This window comes from Penicillium soppii (genome assembly GCF_028829465.1).
Source record: "Penicillium soppii strain IBT 18220 chromosome Unknown utg000003l, whole genome shotgun sequence".
NCBI classification, from domain to species: domain Eukaryota; kingdom Fungi; phylum Ascomycota; class Eurotiomycetes; order Eurotiales; family Aspergillaceae; genus Penicillium; species Penicillium soppii.
In genome coordinates, this window is record NW_026643233.1 from 1305604 (window position 1) to 1331344 (window position 25741).

The following is a 25741-nucleotide window of genomic DNA, read 5'->3' on the forward strand; positions in this document are numbered from 1 at the left end:
AGATTGGGAAACAGAATGTAGTTAAAGGGATGCTAAACTCGAACTTCGTGTGCTTCCTATGATTCTTCACTGTTGGGAAATTATATATTTTCACAATACGAGAGCCGATTCTCAGGGATTCAACGCAATGAAAATTATATCCGTGATCTACAATATTTGATAGAGCGAATTGGATCTCAAACTGTCGACCTCGGGAGTTTATAGAGAATGCACATTTCTCAGCGTTTGACCACCACCGTTTCAATAATCGAACAAGGATCATACGTATTATTAAAAGCCTCAGTAATGAGTGGAACGATCTTGTTGAAGGAATGGGACATATCCACGACTACAAAAAGAATGACCCTGAGAGAATTGTGGAGGAACCAATAATAATGCCGAGTCTAGGATCATCCTTGAACTCCAGATTTGCCCACCCTTTTTCTCCCCCTACATATGTATATTGTATAAAGGTGGAAGGCAGTCTTCGCCCACATAAGCAGGATTTCACTATTCCAATAATCTATTCATCTGAAATATATCACCTCTCATCCCGAATCTCACACCGCCGCCACCCCTTGCCAACCTTAATCGCCTCCCGGGCTTTGGACTCGCAACGTTTCCACGCGACTTAAACCAGTCAAGAATGGAAGTCTGAACGTGAAGGTCACACAGGAGGGCGCATCGGTGGAAATTGCGTGGTATATGAACTGTTCCTGGGACGCCGACTTGACGTCCATCGTGCCCGATCATGGATCATGTCTCCCATTTAGCCCCCCGCCAGATCTGGGCGAACCCGACAACGACCACAACGAGGTCTTATGCGCCAGGCTGTACGCCTGTCGTCTTACCCAGTGATGGTATGTGGTTGACCCCTCTTGACGTCTCGGCCGCGGACTCGGACTTCGGTCGTGGCCCCTCTCGAAACATCGTCTAACAGCACGTCGCAATTTCAACAGGCGTCGTATATCTCAACAAATCATTCGCTATTACACTTAGTGAGAATGCCGTCTTCGAGCCTATCTGCACGGGCTCTCCTACCGATGAAGTCCACGTCTCCGCCGTCCTCGATACCCGCGACCCTTTCTACTCCTCCATTACGCCACAACTATACGCCATCGGCTGTGCGACCGTTGTCAGCTACCTCCTCGTCATAATTCTCCTCATCACCCCACGCACATTCTACGTTGGCGGCCCAGGTGGCGGTGCCAATTTCCTCGGACGTCATGGCATGATCAGCGGGTCGTACAGCGGAAACTCATCGGTAGTCGGCGTCGGTGGACGGCCATGGCTACAGAAAGTCGCCGCAATACTCGTGGCAATATCATTGACTATCGCAACGGTTGATTCCTTCAAAGTCGCGGAGCGCCAGTACAACTATGGGTTTTCCGACGCCGAGGCGCTTTCCGAGGAGGTGATCGACGGCCTGGAAATCCGAGTCGTGCGCGTGATCTCTAGTACATTCCTATGGCTTGCGCAGGTGCAGACGCTGATTAGATTGTTCCCGCGACATAAGGAAAAAGTGATGATCAAATGGGCTGGGTTTGCGTTGATTGTGCTGGATACGACGTTCAGTATATTGGAGAATTTCTGGGTAAGGAGTTCATCGACTCGGCCCAGACTATACGATGATGCGATTCCTGCCCTGAGCTACTTGTTTGAGTTGTCGCTCAATCTGCTTTATGCTGCTTGGGTCATTTTCTACTCGATCTCTAAGCATCGGTACGCTTTCTTTCACCCAAAGATGCGCAACATATGCTTGGTGGCTCTTTTGTCGTTATGTGCGATTTTGATACCAGTGGTTTTCTTTGTTCTGGATATTGCCAGACCGGAAATTGCTGGTTGGGGTACTTATATTCGATGGGTAGGATCCGCCGCAGCCAGTGTGGTTGTATGGGAGTGGGTGGAACGCATTGAAGCGCTGGAAAGAGATGAGACCAAAGACGGTATTTTGGGAAGAGAAGTGTTTGACGGCGACGAAATGCTCGAGGTCACTCCGTCCGAAGAAGTTGACTGGCCGCGTTATCAGTCACAGGGCAATGGCCGAGGTGGCGGTAATGGTGCATCATCTGGTTGGGGCGGCGTTATGGGCTTGGCCCATCGCCCTCTACGAGCCAGGGCGGTATTACCCCGTGTTAACCGCAACAGAGGCGCTGGAGCCCCGGCATACCACCAGGCCACAGCCACAGCACCGCGGGGTCCAAACAACAACCGCCCAACACCTCCTCCGGCGGCTATCACACCGGTCAGCCGCGCTGATACCACCAGTGCAGCGAGTACAGTGTACAATGTCAGGTACCATCCAGTTGCTAGCCCTACACCCCCAGTCGCCATGCCTCACATGGAAGAAGAAGAGGAACTAGTGGAAGATAAAGAATTGGAGGAAGGAGAAGAGCAAAACCCAGAGACGAATGCGAGCCGTCTCTCTGCTCAAAACACCCGAGAACAGTCGCCACAGATTGTCCAGGCTGATCCCCGATGGCATGCTCTCCTCTTTCCCTTCAAAAGGCGACGTGCTTCTCTGCCCAAGGAAGTGGCATCTGCACAAGCGGGCGAAGAGCCATCGGAGCACAGGCCATCCGTTGCAACAGGGGAAGATGGAGAGACAGAAGCAAATAATGCCCGGTCTCGATCCGACCATTTCTTTTCCATCCGCAAACCAGGGTCGCAAAACAACGACGGCCCATTACCAGTTACTGTCATTCCAGCGCGCCGACGCGGCCAACATACATGGTCTCCAGAGAATCGACTGCTGGGGGAAAATCGGCCAGCAGGAGAAAGTCGGCCAGTTGAGCAGTCTGCACATCACGCAACACCTTCCAGTCGACCCGGTCTACCAGTCCGAGTCATCCCTTCCCAGCCTCACGCATCCGCTCCGTGGACAGACGCAGATGTGGAGCGAGGAGGCGGAGATTACGTTCTACACTATGACCCCGAAACTGCCGCGCTGGTCGATGAGGATGTTAGCCACGGGACTCAAAACCAGACTGTCACAGAATACGACCAACGAAGTTGGACAGATTCCACGATCTCCGAAGAAAGGAACAATGTATCAGAGCAGAACGAGCAATTCCATGCTGCACCCCAAACTCCACATTCTGCGGGGCATGGGCCTTCCAATCAGCATGGCAGCTCATAAAAGCAATACTGTGTATGAATTGCGCATGGCTGGATATTTTTTTCCATGTACTCGACGAGAGCACAGCCCGTCATTTTCTTGGTGTTTTAGGCAATCAAATTTTTGGATTTGGGATAGGGGGCTTTGGTGTTTATGGGGAAAATATGCACATCTTTAGAAAGATACCCCTGATTATTTTACGGTCAAATTCAATGTAATATGCATTTTATTCTGTTATTTTAATCCTTTAGAATACTGTATCTATGTACGATTTCAAACAAAAGTAGTTATTAGAAACATTTGAAGCCATTACTATTAGCCACTTCTGCTTGGCTTACGAGAGTGGAGCCAAAATTTCACTCGGGAAGACGAGGCTCCGGTTTCTTTTCCCCATATTCTGCCAAACTCATGTGACAATTAATGGACGTCGCATCATGGCGACTGTTAACCAAAACATGTTTGGAGCCAGTATAACTGAGCAGCCTGGTGGCGCTCAGTTGATGGTTCTGCCGTTGAATCTCATCGCTGAGATTGTGTCACATGTGAGCAAGCTATAACTAGTCAACTAGCTACGTATGTAGGTAGCTATTGTCGCGCAACTGCTCTAACACCATCCAGGTCAATGATACAGGCGATCTCGCACGATTATGCCGGACATGTCGGGTCCTCAACTATATGGCGCTGCCACAACTATACAGCAGCTTAACGCTGACTTCCTACGACAAAATCCGCTATCGCGGCGAACAACCAGAAGGAATCGGGAGCGCGAGTCCGTTCACAATGGGTCTGAATGCGATTATCACACGGTCCTATGCGCCGCTTGTCCGGTCAATGACATTACGAGGAGAATGGAAAGAACATGAGCTGGAGGAGCACGCCCGAGTCGGTCGGGTGCCCGACTCATCAATGTTGCTAAACATTGCCGCTCGCGCCGCGATAGACCGCATGACGAATCTGGAGAGCTTCCACTGGGAATTGAACACCAAGATGCTCGACACGGTATTCTTGGGATTGACACAACTGCCCAAGCTCACATCTCTGACGATCCGCTTCCCCTCTAGCCGTCACCCACAGCCCACCTTTGTCATCCCGGGCATGCCCCATCTGCGATGTCTGAAAGTGACCGATATCGACCCGCTATGCTACCCGGATGATATTGCGACCCTGCTTTGGAAAAGTCGGAAGCTTCGCGAATTGAAATTACATTGGTCGCCGCGCATGCGCGATGCCCAGGAACCCAGTGTATCGCTGCATGATTACTTCCGCAAGCTTATCACATACAAGCAGCCCCTGATGGTGAAGAAAATGTCTTTCCAAAATCTCTATGCGTTCCACACAGAAGACTTCAATTTCGCTTTTGACCCGACCACCGTGGAAGATGTCACATTCCTCAGTGGGGTCGAGGGATCTAGTTTGGTCAACACGTTCGTCGAGAGCAGCTGGCCGACTGCCCCACCACATGCTAAGCTTCGTATCAAATCTGTGCGAATGGACGCAGTTTCAAAGCGGAATGCAGAGTTTATTGGAAATTTTCATTCCCTCGAGCGGCTTTATTTCGTCAATGTTACCTCCGCCTCAAGCGACTCTCTCAACTCCCCACGAACTGGAGATGTAGAAATATCAGCGCTCACGCCGCCTGTCTCTGAACACCAGGTCCCCGGTGTGTCAAATGGAACATCCACCAATTCCCCTATTACCTCTGCCTCCCCAGCCAGTCAGCTCAATGCCATAGCGAGCGTCCGAGATATTTATCTTTCACATATCACCACAAACCACGGTGCTACATTGCGGCATCTTCTTCTACCATCTAAATGGCCTCTCTCCACAGGGATGATCGCACGACTCGTCCATAGCTGCCCGAATCTGGAGCAACTCGCCCTCGCCACAGAGTTCACCAGCATGGATTCTCTGGGCCTTCTAATACCCTTCCTCAGGAAGCTGAAAGCGCTTCGGCTTCTCATTCCCCCATCTTCCGCAGCCCAAAATGGACCGCCCGGCGCTACACTCAAGGCATCCCTTGTCGCACAAGGGAAGCCTTTCGACAACAGATTAATGATGGAAGAAACCCTTGCAAACGCCAAATCTTTCGCAGAAGTGGTGGACATCGATGACTCAATCCTAACGGAAATGATGAGCTATGATCTCGCCAACCCACAAGTCTACGGCAATATCAAAGTAGTCGGCATGGGCTGGAAATCCTGGGAACTGCGAGACTTCTACAAAGCCCCCCTCCCATGCGGACCCAGGGACTCCCAATCGCCAGACGGCAATGTTAGAGAAACCACAGAAAGCCCCATACCAGGCAGCTGCGACGCTGGACGTGGTGGGCCAACCCAATCTCCTACCGCACACAGAACCTGCGATACACAGAAAACACATATCCCCGTGTGGTCGACCGCGCCACCCGGCCCTAGATCCTTCCCGCCATCGACACTAGGCAAACGAAACCGCGAGGACGACCGCACTCCGAATGGAGTAACGCCCCGCGGCCCAGAAACACATAATGAAGACCGCGAGGATACCCCAATCTACTCCGGCTGCTACCCGCACACCGTTGCCAGCGATGGCCTTATTTGGAGAAGGCGTATGCGGCGCGTTGGGTGGGAGACTTTGAAGCATTGGGAAGTTTGGGCGCTGGATTCGCAGGAGCTTTGATTGCGTCATGGTATTGGAGTTTGGCATTCTGGGTGTTTGTTTATCCCTTGGGGTCTGGGTAGAGTCGCAGACGGTATGTATAGACTCGTGGCGTTCGAATAGTATATAATATGTATCTACGGAGGCTTCTCTCTTCTCTTCTACATTTTATTTTGATCTTTTATCATTGGAAATATGGATTTCTGGAAGTATTGGTCATTGATTATCTTTCATACACTTTCTATAGCAAAACATAGAGGAAAGTGGAGAAAGCTATTCTGCATCTCGTAGCAGGCTAGCTACGGAGATATACATTTTGATCTGGTGTGAGTGAAAGACTTGTATAACCGGATGTGAGCAGAGCAGGGGAATGAAGTAGAAGCTGATCTATGGTCTCTGAGGAAAAGGCTATCTGCATATACCTAGAGGGAGATATAGCAAACGCTGTACCATGTTAAAAAAAGGTCAGCCCCCTTTCATTATAGGATTTCGATAGATAGCAAGTATCGTGACAAAACAAGCCTTAGAGCTACGCAAATCTGATTGTATCAAGACCAACAGGCCTAGTTTGGAAAGATGCCAATTGCAAAACTGCCCGGGAAAAGAGCTCAACCAAGGACAGTTCGAAGAACGACATATCGTAGATATGAAAGGCTCAGATGGTATATCACCTAAGTCCCTCTCTAAAATCTGAAGAGCCGGGTGTCGACATTTGAAACGCTCAAGAATCTTTGGTGGTATGCATATATGGTTTGTATCAATCTGGACGTATTCAAGATTGGGGAATAGGGACTATGCCATCAGATGGATTATCAGATCAGTAACTTAGCGATCATATATTCATATGATTGAGTTACCGATATTCGTTTGAATAGTCTTTCCCATTCATCTGGTAAGCCATAAAGATATCGTTTCCCACGATGGAAGGTCGATTTCCCAAATTGGCAACGGTTACAGCAGTTGTTGATAGAAAGTATGGTCACAGACTCTCCTTGGATGCATGGAATATGGATTCCATCGATAAACGTGTCATATATCGTGCTAAAGTGTTCATTTGTAGCAGCAATGTGTAAACTCAACCGCCTTAACTTGGGAAAATTAACACCCCGAAGCGCAGAATCAGAAGCCCTGATTTTGTTGTCACTGACAGTAACCAGTAATGCATTTTGCACATGGTCAGCATACTGTTGTCGACGAGTTAGAGAGACGTTCTCGAAGATCTCGTTCAGTCTGAAACAAATAGGACTCTTCCAGGACAGCCTGTTCCCCCCCGTGCGCCATACTTCATTAATTTTCAAATATGGCCACATAGGCTCAGCATGGTGACTCTGATATAGTCCATCATTGGAGCGACTCGCCAAGTCTTTCACCAACCAGTTGGCAATCTCAGCAACTAGCTCTGGACTTTCGAAAACGCGTTTTGCCACGTATTTGGATTTATACGAGCGTCTGGGGGCTTTTCGTCGAGAACGCATCGGAGCCATAATGGATGAGTTATGAAGGGATTATGAAGAGGAAAAAAAGAGAAACTTAATGTCGCTGGTGGTTACCTAGGTATGCACGATGTGACGTGGTCGAATTTTATACACGATAAAGCACGACGTAATCTGTTAATATGAATACCTACATGGGATTCATTTCAAGAGCTTATTGAAGATCACCACCTTACTTTATTTCGTCTTTCAATACACGCATTCTTTCGATACACGCATTCTTTCGATACACGCATTCTTTCGATACACACATTTCGCCCTGACGCAAGCTAGTGTTTCTTCTTTGCACCGATAGCTTTTGGAGAGAACATGAATATGTGGTCTCAGGTGAACCAAAATTGATATAGTTATAGCGAGGTCGTGCCGAGCAAGAAAGTTGTCCAATCATCGGATAAGCCACAGGTTCCTGAAGAGTTATACCTTCTTCCAGGTACATATAGGCAGGAGATATAGAGCACGGTCACAGACTTTGCATAGATACATGGCATATGAACTCCCTCTGAAGGGTTCCAAGGTCGGTTGCCCGAACCCACAACCTCCCCTTGTTCAGTTTTAAAACTTGACATTGCGAAGTAGAATCGAAATCCCCGGCTGTTCTGTAATTGACAGTAGCCATCGAGAGATATTCGACGTGATCAGAGTACTGTTGGCGGGACTCAGCAGGGACTCTGCTGAAGATATGTTCTGCCTTTCGTTTTATAAGGCTCTTCCAGGAGAGTACTTCGTCGCCAAACAGATAATATCGGCAACAAGTTCTGGAATATTAATCACTCGTTGGGCTGCATGCTGCTTAACGCAGACAAGCGTTGGGGGACTTTTCGTCGAGGGCGAACCCGAGACATGGAGGTTGGTTAGTAACAGATCGAGAAAGGAAAAGAATGAAAAGGAAGATTTCTGGGAGCTATACTACGAGGTGACGCGGTTGAAGGCTATATGCACTATGAAGAACGGCGTAATATGTTCAACTATGTGAAAATCCACAGATAGTTGGGAGTAAATTAATACGGAGCTAAGTGTATTCGAACAGGAACATGGAGAATTTTTATGAGAATCTAGTACTGGCAGGGACCACAGCTTAACAGCTGAAATATTGGAATACAGAGCATTGACCAAAAAAAAACAAGTATGCATAACTCGTGCTTCCAAAAGCGAGAGAGGAAAAAGATTTCTTTACGGTTTGGGCTAGATCACGATTATGATGACCTATACTATCGCCGGATCAACCTGGCTTCCATATGGAGATTGCTGAAGGACATTCACGATAGTCTCTTTGATCTTATTGACGATTCAGCCATATCTGAGAATGTTCTCTCTCCATGTATGGGACTCACATACCATGAGAACCCAGAGCAAGCTGACCTGTCAGATGAAGGTGATGAGGAGTCAACATCTACGGAAATCCTAGAGTAATATACTAGGCTCTAATTTGCTTATCTACCAAGTAGCTCGAGTCTTGAATGAATCATCTTTCCTCGTCCCTCTTTGTTTCCACTATGTTTGGATACCGTGTCCTGACTATCTTTTTACATATTTTCGAGCAGTGAATCCATTAGTAGATAGTTATAAATAACCCTTTTCATCAATTGAAGGAGTTCTGAAGTAAGAATGAGAGATCACCAAGGTAATCTGAAGCAGAAGTGAGGTATAACTACACGTAGCTTCGTAGCTTCCTCGCTTTCTGGCCACGGTACATAGCGATGCACATCTTCAATCTTCCCTTTTCCTCTTACACCAAACAAGCTGCGCATCAATCTCAAGGCTACCACAGTTGATCAAATCATCAAAATCTCATCCATCATTCTGATCGACTCCATCACACTCTACTTTCGCTATAAATTATCCTATCCGCCCAATCAACGTCCACAGAACCTGACTGTTAAGTCACCAGCGACTTCAAAACAACAAGGCAAGATCTGATCTAAAAGATAATCAACTGATTTTATTGTTAGATCTAAAGTTACCCAGAACAAAAATTAGCCACTATCTGCGCGAAACAGATTGTGCAAAGTTCTCATCGGAGCATTCTCGAATATTCGAGATCAGCAGTCGCGAATAGAAGGAGCTTGTGTTGAGTTGTTTGGAGACAGACCACCCTCCCCGATTGCCACAAAGCGCAGAAGACTCACCAACATGTCTTCCCCCGGACAGCTCGAGACGACCGGCACTACACCCCCCTTTACCGCGGAAAAACTGGAGCAGATCACAAGAAGATTACAAAATCTGAGTCTAGAGAGCAGGGAAACGGCAAATACTGGAGGTTTCACGGCGCTGGTGACACCTACTCTTCAACATAGGCCCTCATCACCCGGTCTTAACTACGCTACAGTATTTCTCCATTAAGGGAACTCTTGTCCCGTGGAGCACTTTCCTTTGAAGTGTTGAAGCCACACACCAAAATAAAGATTGGGCAAGATAAACAACCACGCTACCATATGCCCTAGGCTGTATACCATCAAACCCAATCGAGTGCATATAGGAGATGAACATGGTATCCAGGGCCGCTTCCAACAAGCTATCGCCCAATCACTTCGGACGATCCTAGAGGCCAGTTCCGTGGGACTCTGCTTTGCCGACTTTAAGTACTCCGAAAGTCCCTATATGACGATGAATTCGTCCACGAAAATTGATCACCTTCAAAACATTCTTTGATTTAAATTGCTGAAATAAATCAAAAATATCCATGACTTCTTCGCTCTCTACCACCGACGATGCTTTGCCAGCAGTGCCGAGCTCTCTCCGCCAAGAGGCGAGCATAGAATGTCCCGGCGGCGTATTATCCCCAACCGTCTTGTTTTGGGTTATAAAATGGCAGCATAGCTTACATTAAGGGTCCATTGACAATCAATTTTGGTTTTCTTTTCAGCAAACGAAATTGTATTGAGTCTCATACTATGGAATGATTCTCTCTCAAAATGAATTCTCGCCTCGTTCGATGTTTGCATATTTCTGCAGCTTGTAGCAGTGTTTTCTACCGCGCATTGATCTCATCCCAGCTGCTGGATGTCAGGTTGAATTTCTTTGGGTCAAACCGGCACAAAAAGGTATCGACCCAAGTACTTTCGCCCCAGGTGTCCCTGACCACCTTCTTCTTTGGTTCTTCAAAAATGTACCCCACCTCGTCTTCGTCGGGTGAAGTTGCAACGTGGGCATGGTTGACGTACCAATGGCCGTCTTCGTCAGGCAAAGTATCCATCTTTGGGATCAATTCGACCACGCCTGTGAGGTTTGAGACTGGTCCTTCGTATCTCAAGGACATTTCGCGAATACCGGGGATGAATTCCTGTTTCATGAACAGTCAGTAAGTTCAAATGAGGCGTGATGTAGCATAAGAGTAACCTGCCGAGATGAGGTCAAAGAGATTATCCAAGTGACATTCTCCTGGGAAGTTGGGCTTGCGCTTTTCAAAGTGCATGTCACGATCCCAATCAAATGGATGATTGACAGGAATGACATAGAAGTCACTGGTGAAGATGCTGACGAACATCCTAGTCATCCTGGGGAAAGTGATGCCGTGAAGTGGGCCTCTAAGATCGAAGATTTCTTTCTGAGATCGAGTTTTGTAAACGATCTGACCCCAGGTCACGAAATTGGCATAGTACTGGCGGCGGTCGGGAGGCATAGTGGCCATGACTCGATCGAGGGTTTCCATGGGATGAGCCCAAAGCAAGCGGATGGCCTCGGTGTACCAGGTTTTGTTGACAAGTGCCCATCGAAGAAGATCAGATTCCTTAGGGTCATTGTAAATGAAGTAGATGTCACCTTGGCCCTTCTGCGCAAACACATGGTTGAGAATCTCCGGGAGCGCGAGAGCCCGCTGAGAGGCGGCCATGCGCTGGACACGTAAATCCATGTTGGCAGACGTGGAAAAAACGTTTTGAATCAATGTTGAAGCTTTGGGGGAAATGGGACGAGAGTAGGAATTGACGAGATGTGAAAGGGAAAGAACGGTCAAAAAGTAAACAAAGATTGATATACTTCAAAGGCGGACTTGCATTTTGCTAATATGCAACTGTATTCAACAAATGGCCTTTTACCGCCTTATTTTACAAGTCTACTTCTTCTTTTGATCTTGGAGTGTTCTCTCTGGTCCCCTTGAATTGTATATGGCGGCCAAAAATGAGTGTCATTGGGGAAAAATGCACTAGAGGCTGTGTCCAGAGCTTTGGGGCACATAAATACGTAGCTCCTCAATTTTCAAGAGCCTAGCTTGGAACATATGCCCAAAAGAGCGATTCGTTCTAGATAGGAGAGCATCAACGTGATTAATCGGGTTAGATTCCAATACTTTTCACATCGACTCGACAACTGGTCACCGAGTATAAAATCAATTGAAGCGTGTCGACCCACTTTTTGGACGCGGTGTATCTACTCGGCGAGATATATGAAGGCCATATGCATAGATATTAGACAACAGCAGGAGAAAAACATTTATTAATTGGTATATCCCTTCATCAAAGACAATCAGAAACAATATTTCCTTCTTTGCTCCTCTCTACGCTATCAAACTTAGGATTCTATCTCTTTTTATATCTACTCGGCAAATTAACTTCGATATCAGCAGGCTATATTCAAAGATGTTAGAGAATATTTGGAGAAAATCATCTTTGGGCAAAGCTATTCATAAAAGATTATTCATTTGTCAATAGGCCTGTTGATTTAGCAAAGTCCCTTCTTCCACGGGGCTCACTCCGCTCATACTCGCTCTCCGAAATCATGAAATTTCTGTCCTGCGTCGTCTGCTGATTATCCTAATTCTCCTCATCCGAGTCGAAGTCCTCGTCCTCGTCGGGACTCTGTAGCTCGTCAAAACCAGAGGCATCGTCAGACATGGTCTCTCGCTCATAGTGGGTAATTTCGAAGACTTTGAGTTCATCAAGGGAGTCACGGAGATTGGGGTGATGTTTCTTCAAGCGTTGAATCGCGTTAGGAAAGACATTCGGGCGGAAGTCAAACGTCAACCTTTGTAGACTGGGGAATTTGGTCTTGGCAGATTAGCACTGAGTAGAAAACTGAACAAATTAACATACCGGAAGATCCCAGAAGATAGACTCCCATCCAGAGGCGCCCATGCCATCTTCACACTCGAAGTACTCCGGCATGGTGCCACCAAAGTTCATCTCTTGGAGATTAGGACAGTTCAAGCTTGGAAGCGATCGCTCTCCGTATTCAAATTCTCGATGGAGAATTTCCAACGATACCATTTTGGGGAACACGATTCCGTCCAGAGGACCTCCAGTTGCCCATACATCCTTTCCACCTTCCAATTTGTGATAAATCGTACCGGTGGTTCCATGGAAAATGAGGTTTGCAAAGAATTGGCGGCGTTCCGGTTTGAGCTTGAGCAAGACTTTTTCCATCGTATGCAGGTAGCAATCTCTCCATATCACAGGAAGAACCTCGTCGCGCCAGAATTTGTTTACCAGCGCGCACGATATCAAGTCCGTTTCGGCTTCCAAAGATTCTCTTGGAATGAAAGAGATAACCGAGCCCAGTATCTCAGCGATCCCGAGGGCTCGCTGAGCAGCTGTCATTGCCTCGCTTGGAAGGGAAAGATTAGGCAATGACATTGTAAATGGGGTGGGAGCTAGAGGGCTGGTGACGAGTTGAAAGAAATGAAATTGAAGAGGAGAAGATACGAGGATGAGTTCTTTATGTTGCAGAGCGTTGGAGTTGTGAAGTTGCGTGCAGTTGCCCCGCTGCGTTTACCGCAGCACTTATGAATAAATGTACATATGTACGCTTGTTATGATTATCTTTGCCCAATGACTGATTTCTCCGGCCCTGTCTAATATATTTGAATATGGCCTGCTGATATCAATGATATCTAGCCGAGAAGATACATAACTTCCAGAGAGTGGGACAGAATGCATTCGGATATGGAAACACCTGTGAGCTAGTACGCAACTAAGCCACAACGACAATGGACGAGATGATCGTGCTGGCTACTCTTTGCTCGCAACTCTCTACCCGAACCTGAGCAAGGCCGAAGGAAGCTGGTGAAAGGCGCCATATCAAACTACGGTTTGGTGTATCTGGAAGGCTTACCCGTCCTTCGGGCTTGAGAAAGAGATGATGGTGGTCTAACAATGCAGCTGTCCGTTTCCCCAAGGACGTCATGCAGAAGCGAATCACGACAGAGCGCACTATCGCCCTCTCCAAGGGGATTGCTGAGCAAAGCATAACCAGTTGGACCTTCAAGAAGCACTAAGGACAACGATCTCAAGAGGTTAAGGCGAGAAGGCGCTCAAGATGTGTGCTGCTGGAGATCCTGACTGACACGAGAAAGAGACGAATGACCGGGCAAAATACCGCCACCGAGGAATCTGTTCCAGTGAGTCAGACGATCGAGATGACCACGACTACGAGGCAGGACGGTGAGTGAGACTCATGAGACAACAAGAGGAATGGAGGACGCAGACGACGACTGACCCAGGCCGGTGGACTCCTGACCTCAAATAGGCGGGACACAGGGCGCACCGATCGTGGTAAGAGCAGCGGATGGAGGTAAGGCAGGGCTCTCGAGGGCCCAGAATCCTAAGCCATAGTTTGAAAAACAATATCCTACAGTAAAGAGGGAGTGAGAGCTCAAGTCCCCATTACCGGCCATGCATAACTAGGATGCACATGTTTGTAGTAACGTCCAAACAATGTGTCGACACGGTGAAACATTTCATTCAATTGTAATGTTCTCTTTCTCTACAGTTCATATACAGAGTTTGGTTATTTTTTTTTAGGGTTTTTATGGTGTTCGCTGACATTATTTCAGGTCTCTGCCTTACTCAATCGTTTATTTCAATCGTGAATGTATAGCGACTTAATATTGCCTAAGATCGCTAAAGCGAATTACCATGAGTTTCAGGTGCTTGCCTCTTGGCACTATCCTAGATACTGTGATAATCAATTTTGTGCTTTCATATCTTTTTAGCAGATAGTGAATCAATCTATTAGAATATCAAAAACTACCCGGATATAATATTAACCGGGCAGCCCTAATTGGAGTCTTCACCAAAGTGGGTCTCGGTCTGCCAACGTTACCCCGAACATGCGTGGCCTTAGATCTAGATAATCTTGACTATTTCTTCTTCAATTCTGGAATTCGCAATTGAGTATAATTTCTGGCAGGTCAATTGAAAGCACATGAAGTCCGATCGTACTCTACCCTCGCAAGAACAAACCCCCATAGATGGGCCTCGGGCGTAAGACTCGGGCTATCGGATTTAGTTGCTATATTGCTGACTTGGCGGTTGAAGATCTTCCTCTAACACAGCTTCTTTGGTGGGACCCGCCTCCTAAGCTTGTTTTGACTATGCCTTTCGCCCGTAGTGGCGTGGACTGCCGCGTAATAGGCGTTCGACGGGCGAACAAGGCAGTGTTGGCCTCAAATTAAGACAGACATAAAGCTAGGGACAGCCACTTACTGTAAATTGTTAGGTCACTCATTTAAATCTAACAGCCTGGGCTGTGGTTGATACAATGCATATTTCCACCCTTCTGCTGCCCCTGGCGGCTTCAATCGCCGCAGCGGTGCCATCTGCTCGCAGCTCAAGTGCTTCAAGCATGCCCACCGTCTCTCTTGACTACAGTACGATCCGGGCAGCTGCAGGCAATTCCAGTCTTGGCTACTACAAGTACCAGAACATTCGCTTTGCCGCGGTTCCCACTGGAGACCTTCGTTTCGCTAAGCCGGAATGGCCATCTGTTGAGTCTATCATAAATAACGGAACAACCTACGCCAGTGAAGATGTAGACTGCGCCTCCGAGGAGGACTGTCTCTATATGGATGTCTGGGCTCCTGCCAATGCCAAGGGCAAGAATCTCCCCGTTGTGGTCTGGACCTATGGCGGTGGATTCACCGGTGGTTCTAAATCCGAGAACACCCCGGAGGGTCTATTTGATCTGTCCAAAGGCTTCGTCTTCGTAGCCTTCAACTACCGCCTCGGAATTACCGGTATTGCCAACTCAGTGACTGCCGTCCACCAAGGCGCCACCGACAATGTCGCCCTCTATGATGTGGAGCACGCCTATAAATGGGTCAAGAAGTACATCAGTGAATTCGGCGGCAACCCCGATGATATCACCGCTCTCGGATTCTCCGCTGGAGCCAGTATGCCCATCTTCATGATGACCCGCTACGGAGGCCACAACGAGCAGCTCTTTAACAAGGCCTACCTCACATCCCCAGGCTTCGTACCTGGCGCGGGCCACCACCAGGGCGAAACCTTTTGGCAAAACGTTTCCACCGCTGTCGGCTGCAGTGGCGGTGATCTCTCATGCATGCGCAAGGTCTCATTCGCAAACCTTACCGATGTGGCCAACGATGTCTACAATGATTATGGGTACCAATTCCAGCCCCGCGTGGATGGTGACTTTGTGGCAGATACCTACGAGTCGCAGCTCTACCAGGGCCGCTTCAACTTCACCGGTCCCTTGGTCATCACGCACGAGAAGCACGAGAACAACGGCTTCCCTACCTCCGGCGTCAACACCACTGCCGATGTGAGGAGCGAGCTCCGCACCTTCTTCCCCGCTATCACAGACGATGTCATTGACGAAATTATGGAACTGTACCCGGAGTCTGACTACACTAGCCCTGGATACCGCTTTGCCGATATGAGACAGTCTTTCGATCTGACTGCTCACGACTATGCCCTGACTCGGGCTCTGAACAACAATACCTGGAATGCCATGGTCGCACTTGGCCAGGCTACTCACGGTACTGACCAGAGTTACTACTGTAAGCACCCATTCTTAGCAATTTCCTCAATTCTTCTATTTCATATACTAATCAACTTTCCAACAATAGGGTACAGCACCTACTCCCTTTCCTCAAGCTCCAGCTCCAGCACCGCGCCTGCTGCTGGTGCCGGCATCACCATTTCCAGTAGTAGCTCGGTGAGCCCTGCCGTTGCTGTAAGTTCTACATCTGCGAATTTCGATCTACTCCTTCTGACGAATTTTCTACCCATAGCGCAAGATGCAAAAATATCTTCTCTCTTTTGTTTTGACTGCCAACCCCAACACCAAATGGGCTAGCGACAAGACTTATTGGCCCAAGTACGGCACTAACGCTACCGAGATCGTTTTCAACACTACCATGTATACCCAGGAAGATGACCTCGCTAACGCTAAGAGCTTGTATTGGAACAAGGCGCTTTGGTATTAGAGTCAACAATTCTGGCAATTTTGCGCTGCTCGGGACTTTGGGCTAGGCAGTCAACTTTGGGCAGTGAAGTTTGTGCCCCAGGTTACTTTCTTTTGATAGATCATGTATCAATAATACGAAATATAGCTTTGATGGCAAGATATAGTAAGTTCATTATTCAGTTCTTCTGGTACATCAGAGTGGAAACCCGCTACTATTTCAGTTGCTTGGTGCTTAAAAGTAAACTCATTCCAGAATGTATTAAAATATAGTCATGTATTGATTGAAAAGTCTCCCTAATCACTAACGTTGCTGACGGGGTGTTTCAAAGTATAATGTAACCTATACGCGGAATCCACCACCTGGCGCACCGGTGCCATTGGGGCCACTCGGGGCACCCGAGCCACCGGAAGGAGAGCCACCATTGGGAGTATCAGTACCACCACCAGACTCAGCAACACCTCCACTGGCTGTGTATACATAGCTGTAGTTGGGGTCATAAGTAGCAGAAGTATTTACAGCAATAGTAATCCACCCCAGAAGCCCGTCACTGAGGGAATCACCCAGCTTCACATAATTGATAACAGGATCAGAAGTCGTTCCGGTAGTCTCAGTAGAGAAGACTCGGTCTTCCTCATTGGTAGTGAGAGTGACGGTGTTGGTACTGTAGGGAGATGTTGCTTCGACCTCGTTGATAAGATCCTGATCCCAGAAAAGTTGTCCGATATGCGCGACTGTTCCGCCAACAATGGTGTTGTTAGGCAGGACGGTCACATTTAGATGGGCGACGATGTGGTGATGGGTCGTGCGGCCAGAATAATGACCCGGGAAAAGAGTAGAGAACTGCACGACTCCTTCGTCGTCCGTCTTCTGCACTCCGCGTAGGAAGGTGGCATTCAGATTGGCAGCATCGGCTGTGTTACCATTGCCCGTAGCCACGAGCCCCGAGTAGACGCCCGTGGCATTGCAGTTCCAAACATCCCAGTAGAGATTGGTGATTGGCTCGCAGGTCTCGACGTCGATGAATTGGCCATCCAGAATGATTGGGACACCGGGTTCGTTCTCGCGAATGTCAGAGCGGATGTATTCGCCCTTAATGTAGTAGGGTCCTGTTTCGCCTTCTGGGTTCAGGACGCAGGTGGATGTCGTCTCGAAGATGGTGGAGAAGGAAGTATCCGTTGTAATGCTGGAATCATTGGATAAATGGGACTTGTTGAGGACCGTGTCGGTATCACGAGCGGAGACGCTGCGACGGTGTAGATTGAAGGTTCTCCGACGGCGGGCCTCTGCGCGGGCGTTTAGACCGCTGGTCTCGAGTCTTTTGGCGCATTTATCTAGACCGCGACGAGCGTTGTCTTGGAAAGCTCGCTTTTGGATTTCGGCGGCAGAGTTATGCTGGTGATGTTCACCAGGATGGGCAATGGCTAAGGAAATAGCAGTGCTGAGGAGGGCCAGCTGCCAAAGATTGGTCAATTGCATGGTGCGCCAGAATTTTATGCGTGTCGAAATATTTGAGATAGAAGTAGAAGATAGTGCTGAATGATCATGATTTTCACCGGCCTTTTCGATGCCATTTATACATTGGGTCGCCGGTATGCATTCCAGCGGGACATTTACATCCCTGACGACGAGGAAGTAATTATTCCGTCATTTGATATTGATCCAGGGATATTACAGCAGTGAATGCTCCGAAACAAGTCCTGACGCGTAATTCCCGCTTGACTATTCGTCGTTACGATTCCTCAGGGCCGAGCAGAGAGGAAAGCCAAGACACTTGCCAAGGAAGCCAATTGCGTGGCCACTAAATCACGGAGCTTAATCTATTCTTCTTGAATGCGGGGAGTGATAAATTGATATCCGCCATGCCTGTGGAAAGAATCGTTGGTGGAAATTGAAGGACCCATGACCGAATTGAAAGTGGACAGCCTGGGAAAGGTGGATGTGATCGACAACGGGTGAAGCCGAGACCCATTGGTATACTCCACACCAACAAAAGCAATACTATGCCCTCTAGATATTGCAGAGAAACTTGCGATATATGCATTTTCTTTGAAATTAGTGAGCATGCCTAGAATTCGATGTTTCAGCGGCCTTGCCCAGTCCTAGCCTCCGTTTCCATGCCCGGGGAGGCCGTAATCATGTTCGGCAAGGGTTAAGCCAGAGACCTCAGAACTGATGGAGTTCCATTTCATGCCGTCGCAAGTTCTTTAAGCGAGCGAAGGTAATTGGCCGTTCAATTAAGAAACCACGCTATTAGAATTCAAATTTGATGATGCATTATGCATCGGGCGTGTGCACTACACATGCAAGCATAAAAAAGACAGAAGGAATCAGGCGTGCTGAAAGAAGGTTGGGGCACATGATTTCATCAACGGTGGCCCATATGGACTATACTTTGACGCGTCAGCTTAACCACTGGGCTTCTAGGCCGAATCTCCGCTAGCATCAAACTAACACTAACCTTGCCTCTTGGCTGGCCCAGACTGTTTTGTCATGCAGCATGATATCCGTGTTGATTCAAAGATTATTTGAGACAGAAGCGAGCCCTGATTTATGGACATGTCCTGTGGTTGTTCGATAGAGGGGCGAGGCCGAAGATCTTGTAGCAAGAAAGTACCTAGCTGAGTTAAAAAGAGTGAAGCCTAAGGACTCAAATGCGTTCGATTTGGTGGCCTGGGAACCAATGCATCGCAATTCTGGAACATCCCCCTAGGTGTTTCCTAGTTGTTTGATATATTTTCAACGCAGAATCATGAATTCGAAGTCAACTTGCTATTTTGGGACTAGCTCGATCTCTTTATGATCTCGGGGGCCAAATGGTGGATATCTCCCTTTTTTTTAACACGCAAACCACATCGCATGTTGCAATATGAGTAGAGCATGGGGACTCCGGTCCAGATTCAAGCTGCCTAGCAAATCTGCTAGGATGTCTTTACTTGCAGCTACAAGACAAAAGCTTCAAAAGCGTCAAATGCCGGGATTTAACTTGCCCCTGAATGTTGAGCCTGAAGTAAGACGCTCCTTGTTTACGCCGAAATATCCCTAATTAGCCCAGAATCTTGTCGCTAGTATGTTCACGAGCGATTTAGGTTTTCCAAATGCTTTGGATGAAGCTCATCATCAAAGAGGCTGTTTTCAGTAAGCACTGCTCTTACGGCTGTGGAAGAGGTTTACTTAACTGAGGACCTTTAGAGATCTCGTTACTCATAGAGAGATCCTGATGATGAGAGTAATTAATTCGATAACAGACAAACCTGAATGGCATCAAAAGGTAATACGTGTTCTTTGCAATGTCGTTGCTATCTGACACTATCCAGGTTTTCGACCACAATATTGTTTCTAATTGGCGCGAGGAAATTGCCAAGAGTGGGCAGGACGTGACAGAAAGGATGATGGATTGGATTATCAAAGAGCTGCAGTGGAAGGCTGGCATTGCCCAAAAGAAAGGTCTAGTCAGAGTTTTTGATATTGGAGTTACGAAGTCCGATACGGCCATATCCAAGCAATTACAGCAGGACTTGAAGCGAGCGGTGGTTCCATTTGAGGACGTACCAGAAGATCAAAAGGACTATCATCCTGGGTCCGGTGAAAATGTGAACCTGGTTCATCCCTCGTTGTTTCCAGTCATCTTTGGTCGAACGCGCGTTCTCCCAGATCGGACTATAGACTTGAAAAACTGCCTAAGCAGTGTTGGGCAGGGAATCTTGCTCCAAACTCCTACCGAAGAAGATACGAAAATCGATGTGACAAGTCGCAGTCGTGATAAGCATTGGGAGGGGAAAGCCTTCAGTCGGAAGTTCCAATGGCTCCCCTGTGATGTGGCATTCAGGGGCCTGGAATCGGAGACAAGCGATACCGACAAAGTCCACCAGGATGAGCACCACGAAATTGACCGTGCCGAGAATGATATTGCGACAAACAATCACGGGTGCAAAATCAAATCTTATATCAACAATGCTCACCCGATTGAGCATAGACCACTATACGATGCAGTCGAAAGGGTCATCGCGGCAGCAATCCCTCTCTGGGATGAGACATTGACAGAATGGCCATTCGAAGGCGAGAGAATTCCGTATAAAGAGGTCAAATACGGTGAACATTCTTCTCCAGAGCCTCAGTATCCAGAGGATGCCCCCGATGACTTCGACGATGATGCATACGGAGAGAAGCATTGGGCTTGGTTACAGTCCCGCCCAATAATACTCCCCGAGCCCGGCGAGTTTGAGGTCTTCAAAACTTGGGACTGCGACATAGTCAACTTGCGAGAGCAATTCAGTGAAAAGGGCTTACAGGTGATTGTGAAACTGGCGAACATTGAATTGACGCCAGAGAAACCGGAGTATGAGGGAGGTACCTGGCATATCGAGGGCCAACTGGTCAGTTTTCTACTCGCCTGTGCTAGCTTTTCTAATTTGGTATTAGAACGAGCGTATTTGCGCCACAGCAATCTACTATTATGACAACCAGAACATCACAGACAGTACGCTGTCGTTCAGACAACGAGGGGACAGAATGGACGACGTCATCTACGATCAAGACTGCCACGAATTTCTTCAAGACGTATATGGATTGACCAAAAACGAGCAGACAGGTTTGACTGAGACTACTCAGGTCATTGGGGGTGTGGTTTGTCGCGAGGGTCGACTAGTCGCGTTTCCCAACGTCGTTCAACACAAGGTGTCACCATTTTCGCTCGCCGACCGATCGAAATCTGGACACCGCAAGATTCTGGCATTGTTTCTGGTTGATCCTCATAGACGGATCATCTCATCTGCCAATGTTCCTCCGCAGCAAGAGAATTGGAAAGCAAAAGCGGGAGAACTTGGCAAGGTGGGATGTTCGCACGGACTAGAAACAGAACCATCAATCACGCCGGATCAAGATGGGCTGGATTCTACCATGACCATCAAAGAAGCAAAGGCTTACAGGCTTAAGCTTATGGAGGAGCGCAGCGTTGCGGGGTTGGACAGTAAGCGAATGTTCGAGGAGGCCGAGTTCCATCTTTGTGAGCATTAGATGGATCGAGGGCTCAAAGGGCCTCGCTTCGAGTGGTGGACGGGTTACTGCTCATGTATTTCTATCGAATCAATTGAGACCATTGAAACAAGCGATGCTATTCCAAAAGGGAATCATGACAATTATTCTGGCATGAGCAAACATCGGTGTCCAATTGTTGCATACCGGGCAATTTGAAGATGTAAGATAATCTTGGCGCGAATTATTGCGCAGCAGAATCATCAACTACTGAGATGCCGGTAAGCCGTTCTCGCCCTAGCTTTGTTCAGGCCTCCGCATTTTCGTATCTGATTGCCACGCGACGGCATGGTGGCTGGGCGGACCGCCGGTGCGCCAGCAAATTCAAATTATGTCCAGCGGGTTGATCGGCCGCTTACCCATCGGCCGCTTACCCACCACAAATAGATCTCATTGGACTGCGATTTGTTACAATATTCTATAAGCTTAGAGGGGATCTACGGATCACACGAAAGAAGATCACATCATAGCGTTTTCACGATGGCTCGGGACTCCACAATCCACATACTTAAAGCGTAATGGCTCCCACTTTTCTTTTGACATCAATTCATATTATTTTGAACAAGAATTTGCCAAAATGGCTACTACTACCACTACTACGGTCACCCCAACGATGAACCATGCCTCTTTCGAGTGGGTTGTGCTGAATGGGTCGTCAACAAGTGCTAATTCGGTGTAGACTCACTGGCCCGTATGGTGATTGGCGAGATGACCTGCACTCTCAGGGCTATGTAGTCATCAAGAATGCCATTGATCCCAACAAGGCCCAATACTTCCAGCAGAAAGCCCTGGACTGGCTATCCTCTTTTAGTCCGGCCTTCGATCTCAATGATCCGTCCACGTGGATCAATGATAATCTGCCCGTACAGAGCAAAGTCAATACCTTCAATGGATATTCCGTTACCCATGAGAAGTTCATGTGGGAAGCCCGCATGGAGCCCAAGGTTGTTGAAGCTTTCGCTAAGCTATGGGGTACGGATGAGCTACTCGTCTCATTTGATGCACTTAACATTACCCTTCCGAATCGAAAAGATCGCCCCGCTCAGAAACCATGGCCACATGTAGACCAGTCGCCGATGCGTCGTGGGCTTCATTGTATTCAAGGGATCATCAATCTGAGCCATGCTGGTCCTGAAGACGGGGCATTGATGGTATTTCCCAAATCCAATACCATGACGGAAAGTTTTTTCGATGCTGAAACGGATCCATCTACATGGAAACAGAAAGACATTCGACTTTTCAGCGTGGAAGAAATCCAATGGTTTACAGATCGAGGTATGAAACCGTTGAAAGTATTGGCAGAACCCGGAGATTTAATTCTATGGGACTCTCGCACGGTACATTGGGGCGGGGAACCCACCATCAACAGCAACGTCATCCGAACGGTTATTTATGCTTCTTATGCTCCGGCTGAACTCGCCAGTGAAGAAACATTGAAACGAAAAAAAGAAGCATTTGAAAGCTATCGAGCCACTACTCACTGGCCCCATGAGAATATCAATATCAGAGATCAAATGGTATATCTCCCCAATGGTACCTTGGATCCCCGCAATCGGGCCGTTCCATTGGAAGTACCCGAGTGCAATGATCGATTACTTCGATTAGCAGGGGTCCTATCATATTAACACTTCTAGGACCATATTCACATATTATGACCTAGGAAGGAATTTAAATTAAAGATATTTTTTTACCTTCTCACCGACATATTTGGCTCACTATTTGCTTATTTGGTTTCCTTTCCTTGTTTTTCCTTCTCCTGTTTCTTCTTTTTTTCAACTACACTAACCCAATTTTGATTATTAAGACCTAATTTTACTTAGGTACCTTTGTTTGTTACTGTTTGTTACTGTTCTCTTCTAGTTTTCTTTGGTCTTTTTCGTTTTTTTGTAATTTTTCTGTTTGCTCTGCTTACGAGAAACCCCCGCACCCTTCTTCCGAAGGTCAGTACAAGCTTCTTTCCACCGAATATGAAAGCTTTTGAGACTCGTTCGCCTATCGATTTTCCCAGAAAGCGTGCCTCAATTGCATGTAACTTTTGTCGACATCGGTACGGTTATACCTCTACATTTCTGTTCACAGTAACTGATCTCAAGCAAATTAGGAAGCGCAAATGTGATGGTCAAAAGCCTATATGTGGCCTCTGCAGGGATGCAGGGGCTGAATGCGTCTATCAAGAAAGTGAAAGGTAGAACGGTCTCAACTTGAATTGAGGGTTCATGGATAGTGACCGCAGATCCATAGGGCGCAGGATGTCCCTACAGAAATATTGTCTCGCTTGAGTCATTTAGAAGATCTCCTCGAGCAGCAAAGGGAGGCAATCGCAAAGCTTACGGCTCAGTTAGCCGCCTCGAATATTTCAGTTCAACCTGCTCAGCCGGTTCAGCCGGTTCAACATGCCCCTTTATCATACGCTTCAGTCTATTCGTCACAGCTAGCATACAACAACTGGGACCCATCCCCATCTCACAAAGAGTCACCTAGCAGCGAGCATCGCCATGACAGCATTTCCACCGAAACTCCCTCTCAATCGGCTACACACCCCTATAAAGCTCCTGCTCCTCTAAATATAGTAAAATTGGATCATCAAACTCCTACAGGAAGCTTATTTGCTCTGGATCACATCAAATCACTGATCGGCGAATACCCTGAAGATTTCTTTTATCTTCTAGAATCCAAGCGCCCTTTTGACTACTTCAAAGCTCCAACTCAAACATTCGAACAAATTGTCCCATCTGTTGTGGACAAGGCGACCTACGTTGGCAAATTCTTTGAAGAAGTACATCCGTTTTTTCCGATTGTCGATGAAAAGTTGGTTGTCGACCTGTTTGACACGTTCCCGTCATCTATGACAGCCAATCGAAGCGACACGTCGCTTTGTCTTATCATCCTTGCCCTAGGGAAGCTCAGCATGAATACCCAACGGAGCTCCGCGGATGGACTTGTTAATATCGAGACGGCGGAAAATTTAAAAAATCTAAGCGGCATCGAGTATTTTGCATTGGCGTACCGAAACCTCAATGATGGAATCAAGCTACCCTGCCAGACGGAGTACATGTTGCCTTTGGCCTTCTTCTATGCCTCTGTGTACCTACGTTACATGGGAAGACCACTCCAAGCGTGGCAACTGATCACACGAGCATCTGCGAGTGTTAAATTCATGATATCTCAGTAAGTGTTGGTCTTCTGTCATAGTTTCCATCGAAATATTGAGAAGATTTAGACTTCATGGCATGAGTACGGAGGACGAACGAGCTACCCTTTACCGAACTGCCTGGGGCTGCTATCTTCTCGAGTGGTACGTTATGTGACCTCAAGCCTTCCTCCCCCTTCTTCATCAAACTAAGCCTATCTCTAGCGATGACCTAGCAGAGTTTCAATTCCCTCGCAGTGGAATCGAAGTTGTTGTCGACACCCTACGCTTTGATTATCCTCTCTTTCCCGAGTTTGCAAACGCAGAAACAAACAAAAGCCGCGAAGCTTTTCTCGCAATGTGTTTGGTCCGAATGATCCTAGATCAAGCCCAGGACAACACTCAATCCATCTCTCCAACCTTGCACCCAAATGACGTTGCCACTAGAGGTCAGCCAAAGCGCTCGATAAGTCCTCTGGAGAGAGTCTGTGCCGAACTAGATCGTCAACTGGAGGAATGGCTTGACCATATTCCACCTACCATCAAACCACCGAACATGAAACATCAGTACACTCTGCTGGCTGACAAATACGACGGCTACATCCGTGCCCGATACTGGGCCACAAAATACATCATCTGCCGCCCAAGTTTGGTGTATGCAGCCCAACTCACCGACACCACCGCAATACCGGTAAATATCTACGAAAATTGCTGCCGATGCGTCAACAGCTGTCGTCAATTCATCTTTATCACAACGGGTCTTCTTTTGAAAAGGACCCATGCAACTTGGCTCAGGCTCCAAGCGTAAGACCATTATTGATGCCAACCAGCGATGAGATATAACACTTCACTTACACCTTTATATTTAGATTATTGGCTGCCATCCTTACCCTCTCAATTGCCAAAAGCACGCCGTCTCTGGCACCACTCGTCTCCGACTTTGACTTTGATGAACACATATTAGATGCCATCAGTATGGTCACGCCTTGGGCAGAGCATTTGGAATCTGCTGATGTGATTTTGGGCATGATAAAGACAATCCGGCAAAAAATACGAGTGGCCGGTGGAGGACTTTAACGAAAAATACCCGTGTGTATAGACGCGCTAGATATGCCTCAATATGCCGCATTTGAATATTGTTTGAATTAAACTGGACAATATGTGTCCTTTGTATGGCAATTTAGAGATGAATAATATATCTGCAGACATGC

The 25741-nt window shown here is 47.5% G+C and overlaps 11 protein-coding genes across 11 annotated transcripts; 6 read left to right on the plus strand and 5 right to left on the minus strand.

Annotated features, from left to right (window-relative positions):
• Positions 1-730: 730 nt before the first annotated feature.
• On the plus strand, positions 731-3118 carry N7529_002626 (PalH/RIM21 family protein; the record flags this gene model as incomplete). The annotated part of the gene is made up of 2 exons (XM_057238154.1): positions 731-839; positions 939-3118. The coding sequence occupies 2 exons, from the start codon at positions 731-733 to the stop codon at positions 3116-3118; spliced, it is 2289 nt and encodes a 762-aa protein (XP_057100765.1).
• Positions 3119-3531: 413 nt separating this feature from the next.
• On the plus strand, positions 3532-5752 carry N7529_002627 (uncharacterized protein; the record flags this gene model as incomplete). The annotated part of the gene is made up of 2 exons (XM_057238155.1): positions 3532-3639; positions 3716-5752. 2 exons carry the CDS (start codon positions 3532-3534, stop codon positions 5750-5752), a joined length of 2145 nt encoding a protein of 714 aa, XP_057100766.1.
• Positions 5753-6414: 662 nt separating this feature from the next.
• Positions 6415-7215, minus strand: N7529_002628 (uncharacterized protein; the record flags this gene model as incomplete). Its single annotated transcript, XM_057238156.1, has 2 exons — positions 6415-6493; positions 6557-7215. 2 exons carry the CDS (start codon positions 7213-7215, stop codon positions 6415-6417), a joined length of 738 nt encoding a protein of 245 aa, XP_057100767.1.
• Positions 7216-9354: 2139 nt separating this feature from the next.
• Positions 9355-9564, plus strand: N7529_002629 (uncharacterized protein; the record flags this gene model as incomplete). Its single annotated transcript, XM_057238157.1, has 1 exon — positions 9355-9564. One exon carries the CDS (start codon positions 9355-9357, stop codon positions 9562-9564), a length of 210 nt encoding a protein of 69 aa, XP_057100768.1.
• A 628-nt stretch (positions 9565-10192) lies between these two features.
• On the minus strand, positions 10193-10480 carry N7529_002630 (uncharacterized protein; the record flags this gene model as incomplete). The annotated part of the gene is made up of 1 exon (XM_057238158.1): positions 10193-10480. One exon carries the CDS (start codon positions 10478-10480, stop codon positions 10193-10195), a length of 288 nt encoding a protein of 95 aa, XP_057100769.1.
• Positions 10481-10528: 48 nt separating this feature from the next.
• N7529_002631 (uncharacterized protein) lies at positions 10529-11074 on the minus strand (the record flags this gene model as incomplete). The annotated part of the gene is made up of 1 exon (XM_057238159.1): positions 10529-11074. The coding sequence occupies one exon, from the start codon at positions 11072-11074 to the stop codon at positions 10529-10531; it is 546 nt and encodes a 181-aa protein (XP_057100770.1).
• Positions 11075-11972: 898 nt separating this feature from the next.
• N7529_002632 (uncharacterized protein) lies at positions 11973-12791 on the minus strand (the record flags this gene model as incomplete). Its single annotated transcript, XM_057238160.1, has 2 exons — positions 11973-12206; positions 12252-12791. 2 exons carry the CDS (start codon positions 12789-12791, stop codon positions 11973-11975), a joined length of 774 nt encoding a protein of 257 aa, XP_057100771.1.
• A 1906-nt stretch (positions 12792-14697) lies between these two features.
• N7529_002633 (uncharacterized protein) lies at positions 14698-16387 on the plus strand (the record flags this gene model as incomplete). The annotated part of the gene is made up of 3 exons (XM_057238161.1): positions 14698-15958; positions 16028-16134; positions 16193-16387. The coding sequence occupies 3 exons, from the start codon at positions 14698-14700 to the stop codon at positions 16385-16387; spliced, it is 1563 nt and encodes a 520-aa protein (XP_057100772.1).
• A 321-nt stretch (positions 16388-16708) lies between these two features.
• On the minus strand, positions 16709-17845 carry N7529_002634 (intradiol ring-cleavage dioxygenase; the record flags this gene model as incomplete). The annotated part of the gene is made up of 1 exon (XM_057238162.1): positions 16709-17845. The coding sequence occupies one exon, from the start codon at positions 17843-17845 to the stop codon at positions 16709-16711; it is 1137 nt and encodes a 378-aa protein (XP_057100773.1).
• A 1744-nt stretch (positions 17846-19589) lies between these two features.
• N7529_002635 (DUF4246 domain-containing protein) lies at positions 19590-21382 on the plus strand (the record flags this gene model as incomplete). The annotated part of the gene is made up of 3 exons (XM_057238163.1): positions 19590-19637; positions 19684-20742; positions 20789-21382. 3 exons carry the CDS (start codon positions 19590-19592, stop codon positions 21380-21382), a joined length of 1701 nt encoding a protein of 566 aa, XP_057100774.1.
• Positions 21383-21977: 595 nt separating this feature from the next.
• On the plus strand, positions 21978-25607 carry N7529_002636 (transcriptional regulator family TF; the record flags this gene model as incomplete). The annotated part of the gene is made up of 6 exons (XM_057238164.1): positions 21978-22033; positions 22080-22933; positions 23689-24568; positions 24621-24695; positions 24756-25334; positions 25400-25607. 6 exons carry the CDS (start codon positions 21978-21980, stop codon positions 25605-25607), a joined length of 2652 nt encoding a protein of 883 aa, XP_057100775.1.
• Positions 25608-25741: the final 134 nt, after the last annotated feature.